Here is an 18482-nt window from a genome sequence, read left to right as displayed (position 1 = left end):
TAAAGGCTAAATATTTCAGGGATAGTGATTTTTGGTCTAATAGGACTAAATGTGGTTGCTCTGCTAGGTGGAGAAGTCTTGTAAATGGGAAACAAATCATAAAGGGTAGCCTTAAGTGGTGTATTGGTGATGGGAGTCAGGTAGATTTTTTGGAAGATGCTTGGGTCAGTGAGCTTCCTTTGTCTGCTATAACTAATATGGAAGGTGTTAGTTTACCTAGACTTTATGTTAAGGATATCATTAATTCGAACTTGAGACAATGGGATCTTTCTGCTGTTGATAGTTTTATATCTGATGAGGTTAAGAGAAAAATAAACTCTATACCGATTCCTATTAGTGCTGATAGGATTAATAATAGAGTGCGGATACATGGTAAGAATGGTAAGGTGAGTGTCAAAGAGGCTTACAACTTCTTAATTTCCAGGAAAATTGGTATGGTTAATACCAATACGGACTGGAAATTTCTGTGGAGCATTAAGTGGCCACAGAAAATTAAATTCTTTTTGTGGAAGCTATGCCACAATAAACTCAATCTCAATTAATCTTTTTATAAAAAGGGTATTAGTTCATCCTCTGGTTGCTCCTTTTGTCATAGAGACTTTGAAACTGTTTATCACTTGTTTTTCAATTGTTCGGCAGTTTCTCTTATTTGGAAAAAGTTATATGATATGACAGGTCTGAGGATTGATTTGGATATGATGTCGCCTACTTACTTAAAACAGTTACTTCCTTTGAATGGTTCTGTTGGTGATATTATGTGGTGTTATATTGTTCCCCATGTGTTGTGGTGCATATGGAATAGTGAAAACAGGTTGATTCATGAAGAAGAGAGGTTTGTTGCTCTAAAGACTCTTTCCCCAGCCATCGGAAAAGCTAGAGAGTTCTATTTAACTGTCGTTGTAAGGAGGAGAGTTCTAACTATATGCGATAAATTTTAGTCAAGTGGCAGTACCCTAAGAATGGGTATTATAAATTGAATACAGATGGAGCTTCTTCTAGTTCTCTTTTTGCAGGAATTGGTGGGGTGGTTAGAGATGATGGTGGTTCTTTTGTGGCAGGATTTGCTAAACGTATCTATCTGACTGAAGACTGGGCTACTAGAGATGGCCTATTACTTGCTATGCTATTGGGGATCAGAAAGATTGGGGTTGAATGTGACTCCTCTTACACCATTCAACTATGCAGAGGCGAAGTTGCTCCCCTTTGGTATCTCAGAGGGGTTGTTCGACATTGCTGATATGAAGGGGAAGTTTGAAGACTTGATGTTTGTCCATCAGTACATAGAACCTAATTTTGTTGCTGATACATTATCGAAGGAAGCTGCTGATAGAAGGCTTGAAGGAGTGCGGTTTGATAATCCCCACCGGTTGAAATAGTTAATAATATTGTCGCTGACATTCAGGGTGTGGCTTCTCCGAAAAGGATCAGAGTTTAGTTTTGTTATTTTCAGGTACCGTATACAAAACAAAAAAAAAAAAATATCCCACCCTCTGAGTATTTTACCATTTTCTTAAGAAGGACTGTAAATTTTCCATTGATTTCAATTGATGATTTTTATTTTATTTTTTTACACATGTTGTGGCCCTTGGTCAATCAATGAAAAAAGCAGTAATCTACGTGCTTCTCATAATGATTTATGTACATGGACATCTTTCAAAAATAAAATAAATAAATGGTGATCAATAAATAAAGAAGACACTTTTCAAAAATGAAAAAAAGAAAAGGACAAGAACTAGAGCAAAGTTTGCAAGAAGCGACTAGTAGTGGCTTTTAAGTAGTAAGTTGATCATCATTCAGGCTCTTGACATAGACTTGCCTGAGACCAGTTAGGTTCAATCCAAGTGCAGTTTGATATTTCCTTTGTATTATGAAAATCTTGCGAAGAATACTGATTACTCCCAACGCAATGATACCTGTATGTATCAAGAGAATAGTATAAAACCCTTTCTCCGTATAGTCTCGGGAAGTAGACGTTGTTTTCCATGTAACTACGCGGAGCGACTACTGAAAAACTGGATGTATAACTGATGAAAATTGCATGCTTTCCCAAACTTGCAAGTTTAACCCAGGCCATCTCAGATTCATCTAAACTATATATCTCTGTAGACTTTCCATTCTGTCCTAAATTCACAAGTAAAAGCTTTTTATCACACTCCACCAAAAAACTTGGATAGATAGAATTGAATTGTCTCAAGGATTTCGAAAGAATTTTCCAACAAAAATCACCCCGCATATCCAGAACTCCTAAAAGTCCATTATAATCTAAGCAGTAGAAAGCGCCATTATAGAAAACCGGATTATTAATACATGGCATAAAGTCGTCGTATATATTATATTCATACGTGAATAAATGAGCATTCCAACCACTTGAACTCTTTTGCAGATCACAGACCAAGAAGGAAATCTTAGCATTACCGCACCCTATATCTGATGCCCATGGGCACCAATTAGAGACGGCAATTACTACACAATTGCGAGAAGTTGGTGTGGTCGAGAATGACATTCCACGGAGTACATAATCATCAGGTAAATCTGGAAGACGGATCTTTGCTTTTGTGAATGGGTTGTAGGAGAATACAGTTTTCTTACCGGTAGATATTAAAAGCCATCCGTCTTTCGAATATCGTATTGTAGCACCTAAGGGAAATTCATCAGAAACTTTTATGATATAGTTATTATTATGCATCGGGTCTATGGCATTGCAGATGGCCTGTTCACCATCTTCAAAGAGCGAAATCAGCCATGGGGATAAATATGTAGTTCGGGATCAATGGTATTTGCATACATGAAAAACTGTGGATTCAGTTAAACTCATAATTTATTATTAATCTTAACTGATTTCATTTCTAAATAACATGTAATCGAGAAATATCACGTACTACTGTTGTTAACTTGTTGTACCTATGCACTTGATGGATCTTAAAACACAGGTATGCACATCGGCGAGAGAAGAAAAATCACAGTTCCACCATCTATGGGGTATGTGTTTTTCAAGACTATCAACTTTTATGCTGTTTTTCCTTACGAGTACGCACATAATTTTTCTATTCTTGCACTTGAAGCACAAATATACAGTTGTCTCTTCTTTTTATTTTGGAGCGCTGTAGTTTTTGGTAGCTATGTAAAAATAGATTTGTGATTGTTTTTGTTTTTGTTTTTTTCAGATATAAATTCCGCCAGGGTGTACCTCATGATGCATGGCTAGAATTCGAGGTTAAGCTAGAGAACGTTACCCATTCAGCTTGAGCTTAATTGATTAGTGCATTCACTATGATCGTGCTTCATATACCCATTTCCTGGATGTCCATGCCTCACAGTGGAATTTGTTGACCATCTTTGATACTTCTGCTGCAGAATATCTTAAAACATTTGGTCATTTGGTAGTTGTTTCTAAGACTTGATTTTAGAATAGTAGTTTTATTAAAATTTGCGGCATTGAAGCACTGGTGGGTAGATACATTACTGATAATTGGAGGTGAGTACTTTAAGTGGGAGTTTGAGTGGGGCATTTAGTTTGTCAAGTATTACAAAAATGAAGGTGTTATTTCCTTCAAATTATGTTAGGGTTATTTTCTTGGACTCGCAAAGCCTATGTTATCTTTTGCATTGGAAAGAAGTAGAAGTTTCTTGAACTCACTTCAACTGTGTACGATGTGAATTTTACCTTTCTGACGTTGGGGAAGATTATCATTTTCTCTTGGTGACTTGGATGTTAATATACATGTTCTATTTATCTATGTGCATGCAAGATGGTAATGAGTGACTCGGTTAGCATAACAAAGAGTATGACATAGACGAAAATATAAAAATGAATATTTTTTGACATTGAGAGTGACACATGATGAATTTTTTATTTTTATGTGAATGCATATATTGTTTGACGTGAAGGTGATAATGAACGACTCTGTTAGCATAACAAAGATTGCATGATGAAAATATTTCAAAATGAGAATATTTGTACACATTGAGAAAGTGACACACCAGGACATCTGCACACGATCAATCCACATTCCAAGCCAGCCTTTGAATGTAGGAGTTCGGGAACTCCGTGATATTTATAATAATTTCTGCGGACCCTGCCGTGGTCATGAAAAAAAAGAAAAAATGAAAGAAAAAAAAAGGAAAAAAACATTTGTCTTAGGCGGTCAAGGTCTTGTTGATGTGCTCGGAGGCTCAAGAATATGATAGGAATTTAATGAAAAGTTATAGACCAAGGTCAAATGGTTTATTCACAATCTCATTAATGAATCTGGAGGTTAGATGCATCCATTGTATCTTTGGTAAGACCAGTACCTAGCTACTGAATTCAAAATGGGGAATAATAGTATGCATGTTAAAAATAATACTAGAATCTATGAAAATGGATTTCTAAGGTACAAAGATAATTGAACGAGATGGGATTGCTTGAGAAATTAGCTAGTTTTAGCTTGAGGTTGTTCATCCAAACTTTGGAGGAGAGACGGGCGTCGGGAGACATCTATAAAATTAGTTTGACTGTCAAAATTGCTGGAGTGTGCCGTTCAGTCGAAATTTGACAAACTGTAGTTGGCGCAGGGACAATGCCCAACTTAAACTGTACTGTATGTATCAAGGAATTCGTCACTAGTACTCGTCACTATTTTTAGATAGACATTGGCTTCTTTGTCAATTTCTTCCACTCTATGCATGTTGCCTGAACTCTGAAATTGGGAGTTTGTCCATTAGTATCTCTTGTTTGTTGATTTGGGGAACTCAATTAGTGCCATTATAACCTGGAGTGGATCACAGTTAGAAGGTCTCAAACTCTAGGAATTCTAAGTATGATGGGGTTGGATATCATTAAATGGTGTTTCATTTTTCAAGGAAAAGAATTTGAACGGGAAAATAAGTTTTACTAAATGGGAATTTCGGAAGTTGTGTTAAATGTTACTCTTATGGGGAAATATGAAAGGGTGTTTAAGATAAATGCAGGCTATGCAGCTTTAACCTTTGTATTTAAACAGAGACTAAGACTTCGGAAACCTATTCCTCAAACTTTTCCTTCTTTCTATTTTTCGAACTACTGGAGATATCTGTTGCAGAAGAAAGAAATGGCATTTTGGGGTTAGTTTTATTTCTCAATCTTAGAACTGTATCTACTGAATATCATATCATTTTCTGTCGATAAGTTTGTTCCATGGAATTTTTATTTCTTACCAAGTGTTTTTTCTTTCTGGATGTTTGAAATTCTCAGGAGTGAAACTAGAACCAGGGAAACCTTACACCCATAGCTACAATAGCTCGCTTGGAAGGCTTCGTATTTCTCAGGTTGGTATCTTAAAAACCTCATGAAGTCAAGTTTTACTTTCTTATTTGTCTAGTTGATTTTTGGAAGAATGCCTATAAACTTAAAGTTTTTTGATTTTTCTATACCATGTTCCCGTACTGGGTATCCCTTATTGACTGTATCTTGTGCCATAAATTAATTTTCCAGGCGACTTTGGACATCCTCCTCCCTTCTTCAGGGTGTGGTTATGTTACTGTTCAGTGTAAAGTAGGGAACAGGAGTCCTGTTTCATTATGCTTATTATACCTTGATAATGGATCATGTATGTTGGATATTGAATTGGAGGAGAAGGAAAGTGATGTTGTTTTCGAAGTTATTGGCAGCATAAGTGTGGACCTGACTGGTTTCTATCTTGGCCATAATGTTCAATCTGGAAACGGTGACTGTGACTTTCTCCATTTTATATCTTTGCATTTGATCAATTTTATTCTTATGTTGTTTTTGTTTATAACTTGATCTGTCTCCATTTTATAAAAGCCGAACCATAATTTAATTTGAATAATGTGATTCGTTTCTCGTAACAAATTCTCATGCTTCTTTCTTACTGTAACAGGGGCGGTAGGAAACTATGGAGCTCGTTCTACTTCTCAAGCTGCTCATGTGAAAACGTAAGTCCTCAAGTACTATCCATTTAACTTTTGATACGTGAAAGTGTGCAAATACCCAGCAGTTAACTCATTTTGCGTATTATAGAAAATCTTAATATGTGCAGTGGGAGTCATTTATTATTAGACTAACTGAATCTTGGAAATTAATTGAACAAAAGATTTGATTTGGTGGCAGTGAATTTGTAGGTGTTATTGAAGAATTTGTACCCAAATCGAATGCTTTGGGCCCAATGCATTTGTCCTTTGTATCATCTGATTTATTTGAATTGACTGATGCTACTAGTTGTCACTGCTTATGTTTGACTGGAAACATCTGAATTCCCGAAGCTTAAAATTTTATGTTGTTTGTAGAATTTTCAATTAAGTTTGACTGGAAAGTTCGATTTGCAGTGAGTTTAATGTATTGGAGATGGGTAGGGACCCCGAATACAAGGACATGCAAGTGAATGGACGTCGTGTAAGAACAATGGCCAGTGGTTTGGTTATTGAAGACATACGAACGAGCGGGAAGCCTCAAATAGCTTGCCATGGATGTTATGTACATCTCACTCTCTCTCTCACACACACACAATGTGTGTATTTGGAGTATGATAATGCTCAAAATGGAATTTGTGAACTCATTCAAGTAACTCAAACCTTGTTTCAGGTGGAAACCAATTACTTCGGTCAAATAAAGAGCAGCGGCTATGTCTTTGAATCAAATTATACCAAGCCATGGAAAGAAAGTTTCAGATTAGGTAATAAAAAATCAGCTATTACACACATTTCATGCATTATTATTTACACATCCATAGACGATTCTTGTTTAATTTATTCTACATTACGTCTTGCAGGCATAGGACAACTCATTAAAGGGTTGGATGACGGGATTAATAGTAAAAAGTTTTATGCAATTGAGCTATTTATATCAGAGAAAAAAAAAGAGCCTTTTCATTGTTAACCTGTTTACGTTTTGTTTTCAAGGTTGTAAACTTATTTTTCTTTACACGAGTTCCGTGGTTCTAACTTTGAAGGTATGCATGTCGGTGACAAAAGAAGACTCACAGTTCCACCATCCATGGGGTATGCATTAACACAACCGTAATGGAAGATAATATATCAAAATATAATCTCATTTTTCTGTTTCTGCCTCTGATAAAATTTCTCTGTATTTTGTTCCTTGAATAATATATTCTTCGATTTCAGTTACTGTGGGCCTAAAGCATGGAGTGATGTACCAGCAGATGCATGGCTTGTATTTGAGGTTGAACTTATTAAAGTACGTCTGAATTATTAGAAGAGATTGCTCAATTGAACTTTTTTTTGGGTACGTCTATATGATGATGGACTTTAAGTTAGAGAAGTGACATGCTGGATTGGATATATGTACATTAATACCTGTTTTTCAGAATGTTATTGAGACCATATAAAAATTTTCTTATATAGAGGTAAATTTTATAAAGATTAAGCCAAATTGGGACCAGAAATTTTTATTCATTTATGGAGTTTATTTCCTTAAAGCAAGTCTTATGGTGGAATCCAACCTATTTAAAGTGTGAAAAAACTATGGAACGAAGCAATCTTTGACACGATTAGGTTTTGTTAACAGCAGGTGACATGATTAGGTTTTGTTAACAGTTGCACAACTTGCTTCCTACATTAGTTTTGAAATTGCTTTTGTTATTCTGTATGAAGCAATCTTTGGCTTTATATTAATATATTTTATTTATGTTTTTCAAATAGCAATCTAAATATATGATCTCCCAGCCCCTTTGGTGCATTCGTAGTACTTGTTACTGTAGTTGGCTAAGGCCTAAAGCCGAAGCTAAGATTGTTTTGAAATGTCATTTTGTGGACTTCGTGGGTGGGAGGTTGGAAAAGTTCATTCTTGAAGGAGTTTCTGTATGGAAGTCCATGAAATGACATTTTAAAACAAATTGGGATTTTGGAATAAAAGCCATTTAAATTTTCAAATTTGAAAGCACCAATCCTTTTTGTTTTTTCCGGAGTGCCGAAAAATTTAGACATGAAGATTTGTACAGATTTTGGATTGGGTATGAAATGATATCCAGTTCGAAAATGAATTCAAACCGCACTAAATGTTAGTTTGGTTATAGAATCATATAAATCATTCTGACAATAGGCTTGCAACTTTGCAATCATACTCATATATTTTAAAATGACTTCGGCTAATTTGATACTAGACTCGTTTTGAAATCTGAGAGCTTCTCCAATAGCATGTGTGTGGAGATAAATGTCAAAATCCACCTAGGATGCACATCCATTTTCTCTAAAATCATTCTCCAATCCGGATGTCATAAATCAATGTATGCATGACTTTAGGTAGAAAATGTCAAGGGAATGTCTAGTTTCCCACATTCCCCTTGACATTGTCTACCATCCTAGTCAACTTTTTTTAATTAAAAATATATTTTATTTACTAAAATTAATTCTAATACAATAAATAATCATTTTTAGATCTAATAGAATCTTAAAATTATTAAACATAAAATTTATATTTAATAAGAAAATGATCACAAACAATACCATTGGAGATGAATAACTTTTTGCACCTAAACTTAAGGAAAATTTGGAATAAAGATGTCTTGTTTGTGTTGCCACATAGAAAATACATACAACAACCATTGGAGAAGCTCTGAGTATATAACTGTCATCGTACTAATGGTGATAATTGACGGATTTGTCGGAGTATTGTGGATACTTGTTAACATCTCCAGATGGTCATCAACTCTTAAGCAACTAGCTCATCTCTGCTGGGTTGTTACAGAATATAAGCCTACAAAGCGAGTTCATGCTTGTCATCCTATGACACCTTATCTGAAGCACCTATAGTCTAATCACGATAAATGAATGTTTGATAAATTAATAATTTTTTCCGATCCCGATTTGGGGAAAGAGGCTAAACGAATAACCTCGCTAAATGCATTAACGAATTAATTTTTTTGAGTCCTTAAAGATCCAACGAAAATATAAATGAATAATAACGAAGTTCCATATAAGAAATGTAAATAATAGACTGAAATATTTCAGACACGCAACAATGCTCGTATAAGAAGTCGTTTATTTTCAAAAATGCATCTATAATTGATTGTTTTTTCCTTTCACCTAAACCAAAATGCATACCATATCCTTATTTTTTTTTGTAATGCATGCACGACTTTTGGAATATTTTGTTTTGTATTGTAAAAAAGTAATTTAATGGCGACTATTGACTGGAAAGCCTCATTTGACGACACAGTTGGTATGACATTATCATTCTCATCGTTTATTACAGACTCTGTAGGGGTAAAACACTGCACATCAAGTAACTATGCGAACCAATGGTCTTTTAAATGAGCGAACTGCTTTCGCTCATAGCATATCCCAGATGACGGATTCCATGACATCACAAAATCACGAATAAGGTGTGGAAGTTGTGCGAGGTAGAAGAGTTCATGCGAGAAGACCCAATGTAAACGTGCGAGAGTATCGCACGTATGATCCGAAAATAGGGGCTTTATTAGCTGTCCTCCACTATGTAAATTCCTATATATAGGACCAACCACCATTGTATTAAGGGAGGATCTTTTTGGGAGAGTTGAGATATAACTTTTAAGAGAGAGAAAGTAATTTGTTCCCCAAGTTAGGATTTCATCTTGTATTGATTTATAAACTTAATAAAATTCTTCTAAGTGCTCTTCATGATGATTTCCTATCTTGTTCTATAGATTACTTAAGAAGTGTGGTAGTGGGATTTCCCGCTACTACATTTTGGTGCTATAATACTGCTCGGGAAGTACCTGTTTGTGAAAAGCTTAAGTTGATTTTTTGAAAAAATTGTTATTATCCTTGTTTCTGTGAAAGAGTTCGGTTGTTTTCTCGGAATTTTAACGTTTGGATTCACTCATTTAAAACAAAGTTTTCATATATGAAGGAAGTTTTGGGTTTGCATAAGTTTGTGAGAAAACTGTTATTTCAGGAACACAAAATGGTGAGACAAGCATCTGCAGGAGCAAATGTAACACAAGTTAGAAGGAGTAGAAGAATTGCAGGTAGAAGAAGAGGAGACATCGAGAATGGGAGAGAGGAACAACAGGTCTCAACCGATCAGATCTCAGATCCATCAGGAACAAAGAGAGAAAAATCAAAAAAATTATGATGAAGTAACTGTTCACACTACGGATACAGATACCGCAAGATAAAATGAAGAAGGAACACAGGAGGAAAGAGCGCTGGGAGAAAATGAAGACTACATGGCCATTGGAGAGCTAAGGCAGCGAATGGCAGATGAGAGAAGAAGAGAAGAGGAACTATGTGGGAACTTGACACAACAAAATGATGAGCTAAGAGTGGAAAATCAGCGGTTACAAGAGCAAAGGTCACAATCACGATCCAAAACAACACGTGCGAGCTCGAGATCAAGGACAAGCAGGAGTACCACCAGGAAGAGTAGATCTGAGCATGGAGATAATACACAAGGACAGTTTTCAGATAACAATTTAGATGACACTTTTCAGGTGAACAAAAACTCGCATGAGGAGCGCGAAAGAAATCGCAGAAAAGATCGGTATGTCCAAGTAGGTGAGAATGAACACAGGAGAGGACGTCGCATAGAAGGAAGATTGGAGCGAATGCAGAATACAACCACATGCATAATGAAGAACATCAATAGAATGATGAAGAACAGGCAAGGATGATACTTCATGGAAGAGAGAGGTTGAGGCAACAAAATGAGATGGATAGATCTGCACCGGAACACGCGAGAATTGAAAGGGAGGGGCGAAGAGAAAGAAGAGACGATGAAGAACGGCAAGAACTAGAAGAAGCCATACGACAAAGCAGGCATGAAAACAGATTGAGGCAAGCCCGGCTAAAAAGACCTAGGCAACAGCAGGAAGAAGACATATTCCCAAACGGCGAAATTTTAAGAGAAATAGAAGAGCTGAGAGAATTAGTAACAAAAGGGAAATATGGAGGAAGAAGGTAGCTAGAAGAAGCAATAAAAGAAGCAGCAAGGACACCCTTCGCGTGGAAGATACATTCAGTAACAATACCAAGAAAGTGCACGCTACCAACATTTCCTAGCATCTTTGATGGATCTACATTTGTGATCCAACATATTAAGACATACATCTTATCTTTGTTACAATATGAGGATAAGAACGCGGTCTTATGCAAGGATTTTCCAGCAAGCCTCATAGGAGAAGCCTTGAAGTGGTTTGAGGGACTGCCAGTAGGTTCGATAAGGTCATTCGACCATTTGTAGAGTTTTTTCTTGGGACAATACATCAGCATCAGTATGCTAAAGCCAGGAATTGAAAAAGCATTCAGCCTACGAAGAAGAACGAACGAAATCCTGCGGGATATAAACAATAGATGTAGGAAAATGAGCAGCGAAATGGCAGAGCGAGTGGATGAAAGAAATTTCATCTTAGCATTCATCAATGCATTGTTTCCAACTGACTTGTTGTTTACACAACTGTTCAAAATAAAAGACAAAATAATGATGGCGGAGCTGCATGAATACCAGGAAGAGTATATTGCTCTTGAAGAAAATCTGAGATAAATGGAGTCCTACCCAGTTGCATTCGCGAGAGAAAGAATGGGAAATGCAAGTTTGTTACCAAGGATGACGAACGCTGTTGCGAGCACTTCGCAGGGAAGCAAAGAGAAGTTAATCATAGAAGACCAACAAAAGCAGGTAGCCATGAGTAGTAGGGACCAAGAAATATATGATCAAGAATACAGGGAAAGGAAATATAATAAGCATGGAGGAAACAACAAAGTCGCAAGGTACGACAATCATAGAGATGGATATGAAGGAAATAGGTTGTATTACAATCAGGGTGCGAACTACATATCCCATGAAGAGGTCAGGATGCCACATCTCAACACAACAGTGGACAAAGTATGAGAAGCTGTTATTTTAATGGAGGAGATAACACCACCACCTAATCTATGGCAGGAACCACCATCTGGAAGAAGAAGTAAAGAATTCTGCGCTTATCATCGTTTTCATGGCCACACAACAAACAACTGCAAGAACATACAACGAATTATATTAAGAATGATTGGACAAGGAAAGCTTAACCACTTCCTATCTACACCGTTACCTCTTCCACCACAACAACAACAAACAACAGGTGAACAGACGTCAGGAGCCGACAAAGGAAAAAATACCTTTCTAATAGAAGTAGGAGTGAATGCCAAGAGTCTACAATGTAACTCAATAATACACTCATTCAAAAGTATAGAAGACTTCCAAGACAATGTGTTAAGCCGCGTATTTGCAAGGGATGCTGAAGGGAAGGAAATAATGAACCTAGCAAAGATACCAAAACTCAAAGAATGGTAGAACAAACCAATTACATTTAGTGCGGAATAAATATCTGGAGGAGGCGAATTCCATGAGAGTCCCTTAGTATTTAAGTTAGAGATAATACCGAAAGAAAAACCGGATAAGGAAGAAGGTGAAGAGAATCTCACATGTGAGATAAATAGGATACTAATTGATTCTGGGAGCTCAGTGGATATTTTGTTTTATCATACATATAAGACGATGGGAGGAAGAGACGAAGATTTGATTCGTTCGAACTATAAAATATACGGCTTCAATGGGTCCGCCAACAAGCCAAAGGGAGAGATTACCATGCGAATCCCTCTTAAGACAATCTTTACAGAAATAACCTTTTGTGTCGTGGACGTCGAATCTCCATATAATGCATTAATTGGAAGACCGTGGTTACATAAAATTCTCGATGTGGCTTTCACATGTCATCAGTGCATCAATTTTCCGTTACCACAAGGCATTGTAATCATCAGAGGAGATGTTAATGAAGAGAAAACATGCAATGAGATTGATGTTGAGAAAGTGAAGGGCGTGCGAATAAGAGAAGAAATTGGAAGCATGATGCAGAAGAAAGTAAGCGGAGCAAAAGATTGATGGTGAGTTTCATAGAAAAAGAAGGAGAAGTTGATGACTATCACGGAGGTGAGGAATCATCAAAGAAGAAAGATGCTGGGATCGAAAAAGAGAATAAGAAAGGAACTAGCACATGACGAATTCAGATGAGGACGGTCAAGATAGCAAAAAAGCATGAATACGCGAAGAAAATCAACAGGGCAGAGTTCCAACCTGGAGAGTTAGTCGTGAGCGAAGTACCACCGCATCACAGGCGAGAGCATAAGAAGAAAGGAAAAGTAACATGGGCAGGACCTTATGTAGTGAAGAAATATGTCGGTAATGGGATGTACACGTTAATTGAAAGAGATGGAAAAAATATGGAGAAAATAGAGAATCTACTTTATAACAAGAAACATCTGAGGCAGTTTTACCATTCAGGCGCACGACAAAACCAATTCAAAAGTACCACCTATATGCGAAGTGGCTAAAGAAATGAAAAGGGGTGAAGTAACTAATAGATTATTATAAAGTATTAGTAAAGATATTCCTGTTTATGCGAATAAAAAAGAGAAAGAAAAATCAGAATTGTACGAGAAAATTATTAATAGAAAAATTTTATTTCTTCTACAACAAATACTCCTCGCATACAAGCAGAAAAACGAGGCAACAATAAGCCCTCTAAAATAAGACCTCACTAGGGGGAAATAAAATTTAAAACCTCTAACTAGAGAGGCTGGGCATCCAATTGTGGTGTGCACCCTAGTACGCATTTGTGCAAGAGGCAATATCTATAAGCCCTAACGCGCGTCATAATTGGGGAAAACCTAGTAATGCATGACTCGGGAGAAAGCCATACCATCCCTGGAACCTGAGTCATGGATATTGGGGGAGAATTAAAAGCCTATCCGGTAGAGACTCCTTAGTCGAAAGACTAAGGTACTAAGTTCTCTATTATGGAGTGTAGAAACTCGACCAGAGCGTCGCGGTACACGGTTGAGCCAAGGGTGTCGGTGGCGTCTGGAGCGTACCTCGCTGCTCTTGGAAAGCCCTGGCTATGATACACTCGGTCCTCAAGATACCCTACTTAGGGTGCGGCCTCGAAAGAGACCGCGAAAACAACTGGTTGTTGCATCACTGGATGGGAAGAACCCACCCCAACTCTGTCGGGGTACGCTTCCTTGAAAGGTAAATCAGGGGGAAGATAAGAACGACACCCTCCATTAGGGAGCTAAATTGTGTCAAAAGACGTCAATATCATGGGACTATGACTCAAATAAGAGTATAGACCTGTCGTATTGGTGCATGAAAAATCCTGCAGAGGCAATAATACGAAAGATGATAAGACGAGATCAATGGGTCGCTGCGCGAAAGCGCAGAGACATCCTGCGATTTCGTCGCACGACCAAAATAAATACCACGGGGCAAAGATAAGTCCTATTAACAGGGAAGGATGATTAAGACCTCTAATTAGTGAGGCTCAATAAGATCTCACGAAGAAAAAAAAAAGACCGCACAAACATTATTTTTGCAGGGTGAAATAAAAGTAGAGGCAAAGGTATGATCAAACCGATTTGTATTCGCATGAAAAAATTCTTTCTTAAGTGGACTATATTCGCACGACTAACACGGTGCATGAATTTGCTTAGCATGTGAAAGGTATGATTTTGAATTACAAAGGTAACATGCATAACTAAGGGTTTAATAGAGGCAGTTGAACTCACGCGAATAACAGAGGCAAGAATAAGATTATAAATATAGTATGAATATGTTATTCGCACTAGCATAATTTCCCCATGCAAAACATAAGCACCAATCGTACACTCACACACATGATAGATTCATAACACGTAAATCGTATACTCGCACATATGATAAACACATACACATGATGAACTCACGCACACGTGTTATTATATTTGCTTCTATAAAGTACATCGAAACTAACACAAATTATCAGAAAGGAATCTTTCATTTAATGATCAGTCAGGAGAAGGAGCGAGAAGCATAAACAAGGTGAAATCCATTAAAAATGGAAAATACTCGGTTTATGTACAAGAAGGAAGGTATAATACAAAGACCATAAAAAATGAAAAGCAGACAACTACTTCTTGCCAGCATTATCTTCATTAACCTCGGAATCATAATCTTCTTCATCAGAATCCTCATATTCAAAATCACTATCTGATATTTCAGAAGTTTCTTCATTTTCCGAAGGAGCCTCAAATTCGTAGTGAGATGGGAAAGGAATGTTATGTTCAGTGCAGATCTCGCCCACTTCTTCTTTGATAGCTCCATCACGTATGCGAATAACATCTTTGGTTAAATTGTAAACAGTGACTTTGAGCTTTTTCTTGAGTCAATGGCATTTGGTGTCACGAGCTTCGAATTTCGTTTCCAATCTCTCAATATCATCAATAGACTTCTCCTGTCGACTTTCGATATCTCTTTGATACTTCTTCTCCTTCTCAAGAAATTCCTTCTCAGCAGCTGCGAGTAAATAAGGATAAGAGTCAAAATCAAACACAACAAACTCAAGAGATAAAGCAAGGGCAGAAGTTTTAGCACAAGTAATAAGAAACCTTCTTTTTCAGAAATGATGGTTTTAACCAGGGATGCATGGTGAGATTCTAATCTAACATTTGTAGCCAATACCAACCTAGCATTATCAAGGACCTTAGCAGCCCATTCAAACCCAACATCATTCTCTATTAGAAGACGAGAGCGAAGTTTACTCTCCCGACGAGAAGAATATCTCTCTCACGAATGGCACAATCCCTTTATATCTGAATCTTGAGTTGAGCTTCATGAAAATGCTTCAAAGCCTTCGCACCATTAACAATCACCTGATCTTTCTCGGTTATAAGGGTATTCTTTTTGGCCTCTAAAACCCTAATTCTCTCTTTATCCTCACGGCGCGACGTTGAAGAGCCTTGCTAGCAATTAACAACGGTCTATGATCAAAAACAAGGGCTTCATATTTTAGCCTCAATTCCTTCCAACTAAGATTCTCTAGACCACGCATGGGAAAATTATCCGCCGAGGCGCTAAGAAGCTCTAAAAGAGCATCACTATCATCGGGAAGTCTAGCCTCCTCTTCGGTTAGGTTATAAAGCTCTGCAGGTTTAAGTAATAGAAACAATATAAATACACAACAAAAATTTACAGAGTATGAGAAAGCGAAAAGAAACACACCAACTAACTGATTATTCCTCTGATGAAGAGTTTCTGCCTCCTGTGTCTTGCTCAAAAGCTCCCCCTTAAGCTTCGCACACTCGGCCTCCAAGGAGTGATTCTTTCTTTGCGAGTCAGAGGCAACCGCATCAGAAGCTCGTTCCACCTGAAAGAACCGGAAGACAAAGGAACTCAAAATAATTGAAGTACGGAGAAAAATTATTAGCTTAAACTCACCCCAGTCTACAGGAAAATTAGAAGACATACCATAGAAGACATATCAAATAAGAACTCTGGAGATATGGCTGAGGCAAATCTTCGCAGAGATTCATGACTCAAAGTGGGAGAATCGCATATGGAAGAAATCATTTGACAGGTGTGAACTAAGTTATCATCACCAGCGGTAGCAAAGGAGTCTTTGAAGATGAGAGATAATTGGGTCATGGGGGAAGTTGAAGTAGATTCATTAGGGAACGTCATCTCACTTCCCTGAGAGCAAGGAGCATAAGAACTAGGAGACAAGGTAGTAGAGGTAATCTTCCTCTTCTTCGAGGTAACCTTTTTCTTCTTCTTCGAATTAAAGGACTGGGAAGCAACGACTTTGCCCTTAGACTTCGGACAACTAGTAGGATTCGCACGAATAGAAGCCTCCTCTTCACCCTCAGCAGAGCTTTCATCATCAATGCCATCAATATCTATCCCTCCACCTTCTCACACAGATAAAGATAAAAAATAGAGGCAAAAATACTGTTAAAGAGAAATTAGAGGTATTTATTACTTCACCGGTGATCGAACGTAGAGCTTCCAGTGTGCCTGGTTTCTTATAAGCATTATAGTCCTTCTGAAGCTTGGCAATCTGGAGATGAAGAAACTGGTGAAGCAGAGAAAAAAGGAAAGTATAATAAAGACAGATTGACGAAGGAGCGAAGGATAGAAAGATGTACCACTTTCTCCTCCTCAGTCCAAGTAAAATCCAAAGGAGAGTAGGGAGAAAAACCCTCGGGAAGGGGATTTATCGACCTATTATCGCCATAACCGGTGATATATGGACCCTCAAGAATAACAGGATAAACATCCCAGCGTTTGTCATTATAGTTCCGTGTAGTGCGACTAGTCTTATCGTTAAAATCGACGTCTCGCATAATCCTTTGATTCCCTGCGAGGCCATCTTTTCTCGACATACGAATAGCCCAGCGAGACGATTCAGCTTTCATAATCACTACATCGTAGTTAGAAAAGAAGCTCTCAACAGTGTACTCAGAAGGAATAATTTCTAAGTCAGCATATGCTTCATTCCAGTATTCTTTAGGATAAAGAGATCCTAATCCAGCTGCACGGCACGCAAACTCCACCATAATCCTTATAACGTCCCCACTCAGCCGATAAATCGCACAACTAAATTTATCATGGGATAAAATTTTGTAGAAAAGAGGAATTCGCGGATCCAAGAGAGGGATATGGAGACCAGCAAGAAGCTTACCTACGGAAATAATGATCTTCTGATCAGTCCATTGATCAATTTTAAACCATTTAGGGTTCAACGTCAAAGTTAGCCCTGATGAAGGAGGAGCGGGTAATGTGAAATCTTTATCTCTGAAATCGACCTGTAGCTTATCAAACTGTTCTACCATTCTCCAGCCTGCCTTATACCCCATTGTTATTCTTCTAGAATAGGATTATAAATATCAAGATAGCTAAGACGATTAAAGGAGGCGAAATTATACAGTAAACAAGAAATTGAAGCAGTAGTTGGAACAAAAAACGAGAAGAAAATGTGAGGAAGGATCAAAAATCAAGATCAAACAAAAGCAGTAGCAGTAAAAAAGGAAAAACCGCGGAGGTTGAAGAGGAAGGAGAAGATTAAAAAGAAAGGGATGAAAACGAAAAAATGGCATATAAAGAAATTTTTTTCCCTCTTTTTAAAATCCTACACATTAATGGGTGAGAATATATGAAGAGACAGTTGAGAGGATTGATTACGACGTGTCAAGAGATAAACCGCCGAAAGAGGCACGTGGAAAAATCCAGTCCGATATCCCGGATTATTGTCAGTTAAGGAATATGAAAAGTTGATAGGGTGCGGAAAATCGCATTGATGATGCGAAGAGAGTCATTGGAGCAGTTTATTTCATCGTTCTTTTCATAGAAAAGATCGCTAAGAGAATAGGCAAAATGTAGGGGTAAAACACCGCACATCAAGTAATTCTGCGAACCAATGGTCTTATAAAGGAGCGAACTTCTTTCTCTCATAGCATATCCCAGATGACGGAGTCCATGACGTCACAAAATCACGAATAAGGTGTGGAAGTTGTACGAGGTCGAAGAGTTCATGCGAGAAGACCCAATGTAAACGTGCTAGAGTATCGCATGCATGATCCGAAAATAGGGGATTTATTAGTTGTCCTCCACTATGTAAATTCCTATATGTAGGACCAACCACCATTGTATTGAGGGAGGATCTTTTTGGGAGAGTTGAGATAGAACTTCTAAGAGAGAGAAAGTAATTTATTCCCCA

At 37.5% G+C, this 18482-nt stretch overlaps 1 protein-coding gene across 1 annotated transcript; it reads right to left on the bottom strand.

Annotated features, from left to right (window-relative positions):
* Positions 1–1789: 1789 nt before the first annotated feature.
* LOC113305352 (F-box/kelch-repeat protein At1g57790-like) lies at positions 1790–2686 on the bottom strand. Its single transcript, XM_026554406.1, has one exon. The coding sequence runs from the start codon at positions 2684–2686 to the stop codon at positions 1790–1792; it is 897 nt and encodes a 298-aa protein (XP_026410191.1).
* Positions 2687–18482: the final 15796 nt, after the last annotated feature.

The sequence above is a fragment of the Papaver somniferum genome, chromosome 8, assembly GCF_003573695.1.
Source record: "Papaver somniferum cultivar HN1 chromosome 8, ASM357369v1, whole genome shotgun sequence".
NCBI lineage: Eukaryota > Viridiplantae > Streptophyta > Magnoliopsida > Ranunculales > Papaveraceae > Papaver > Papaver somniferum.
This window is presented reverse-complemented; position numbering and strand designations above follow the sequence as displayed.

Excerpts from the sequence above, each read along its gene's own strand:
- LOC113305352 (XM_026554406.1), bottom strand. The coding sequence starts at position 2,686 with ATGCATAATAATAACTATATCATAAAAGTTTCTGATGAATTTCCCTTA.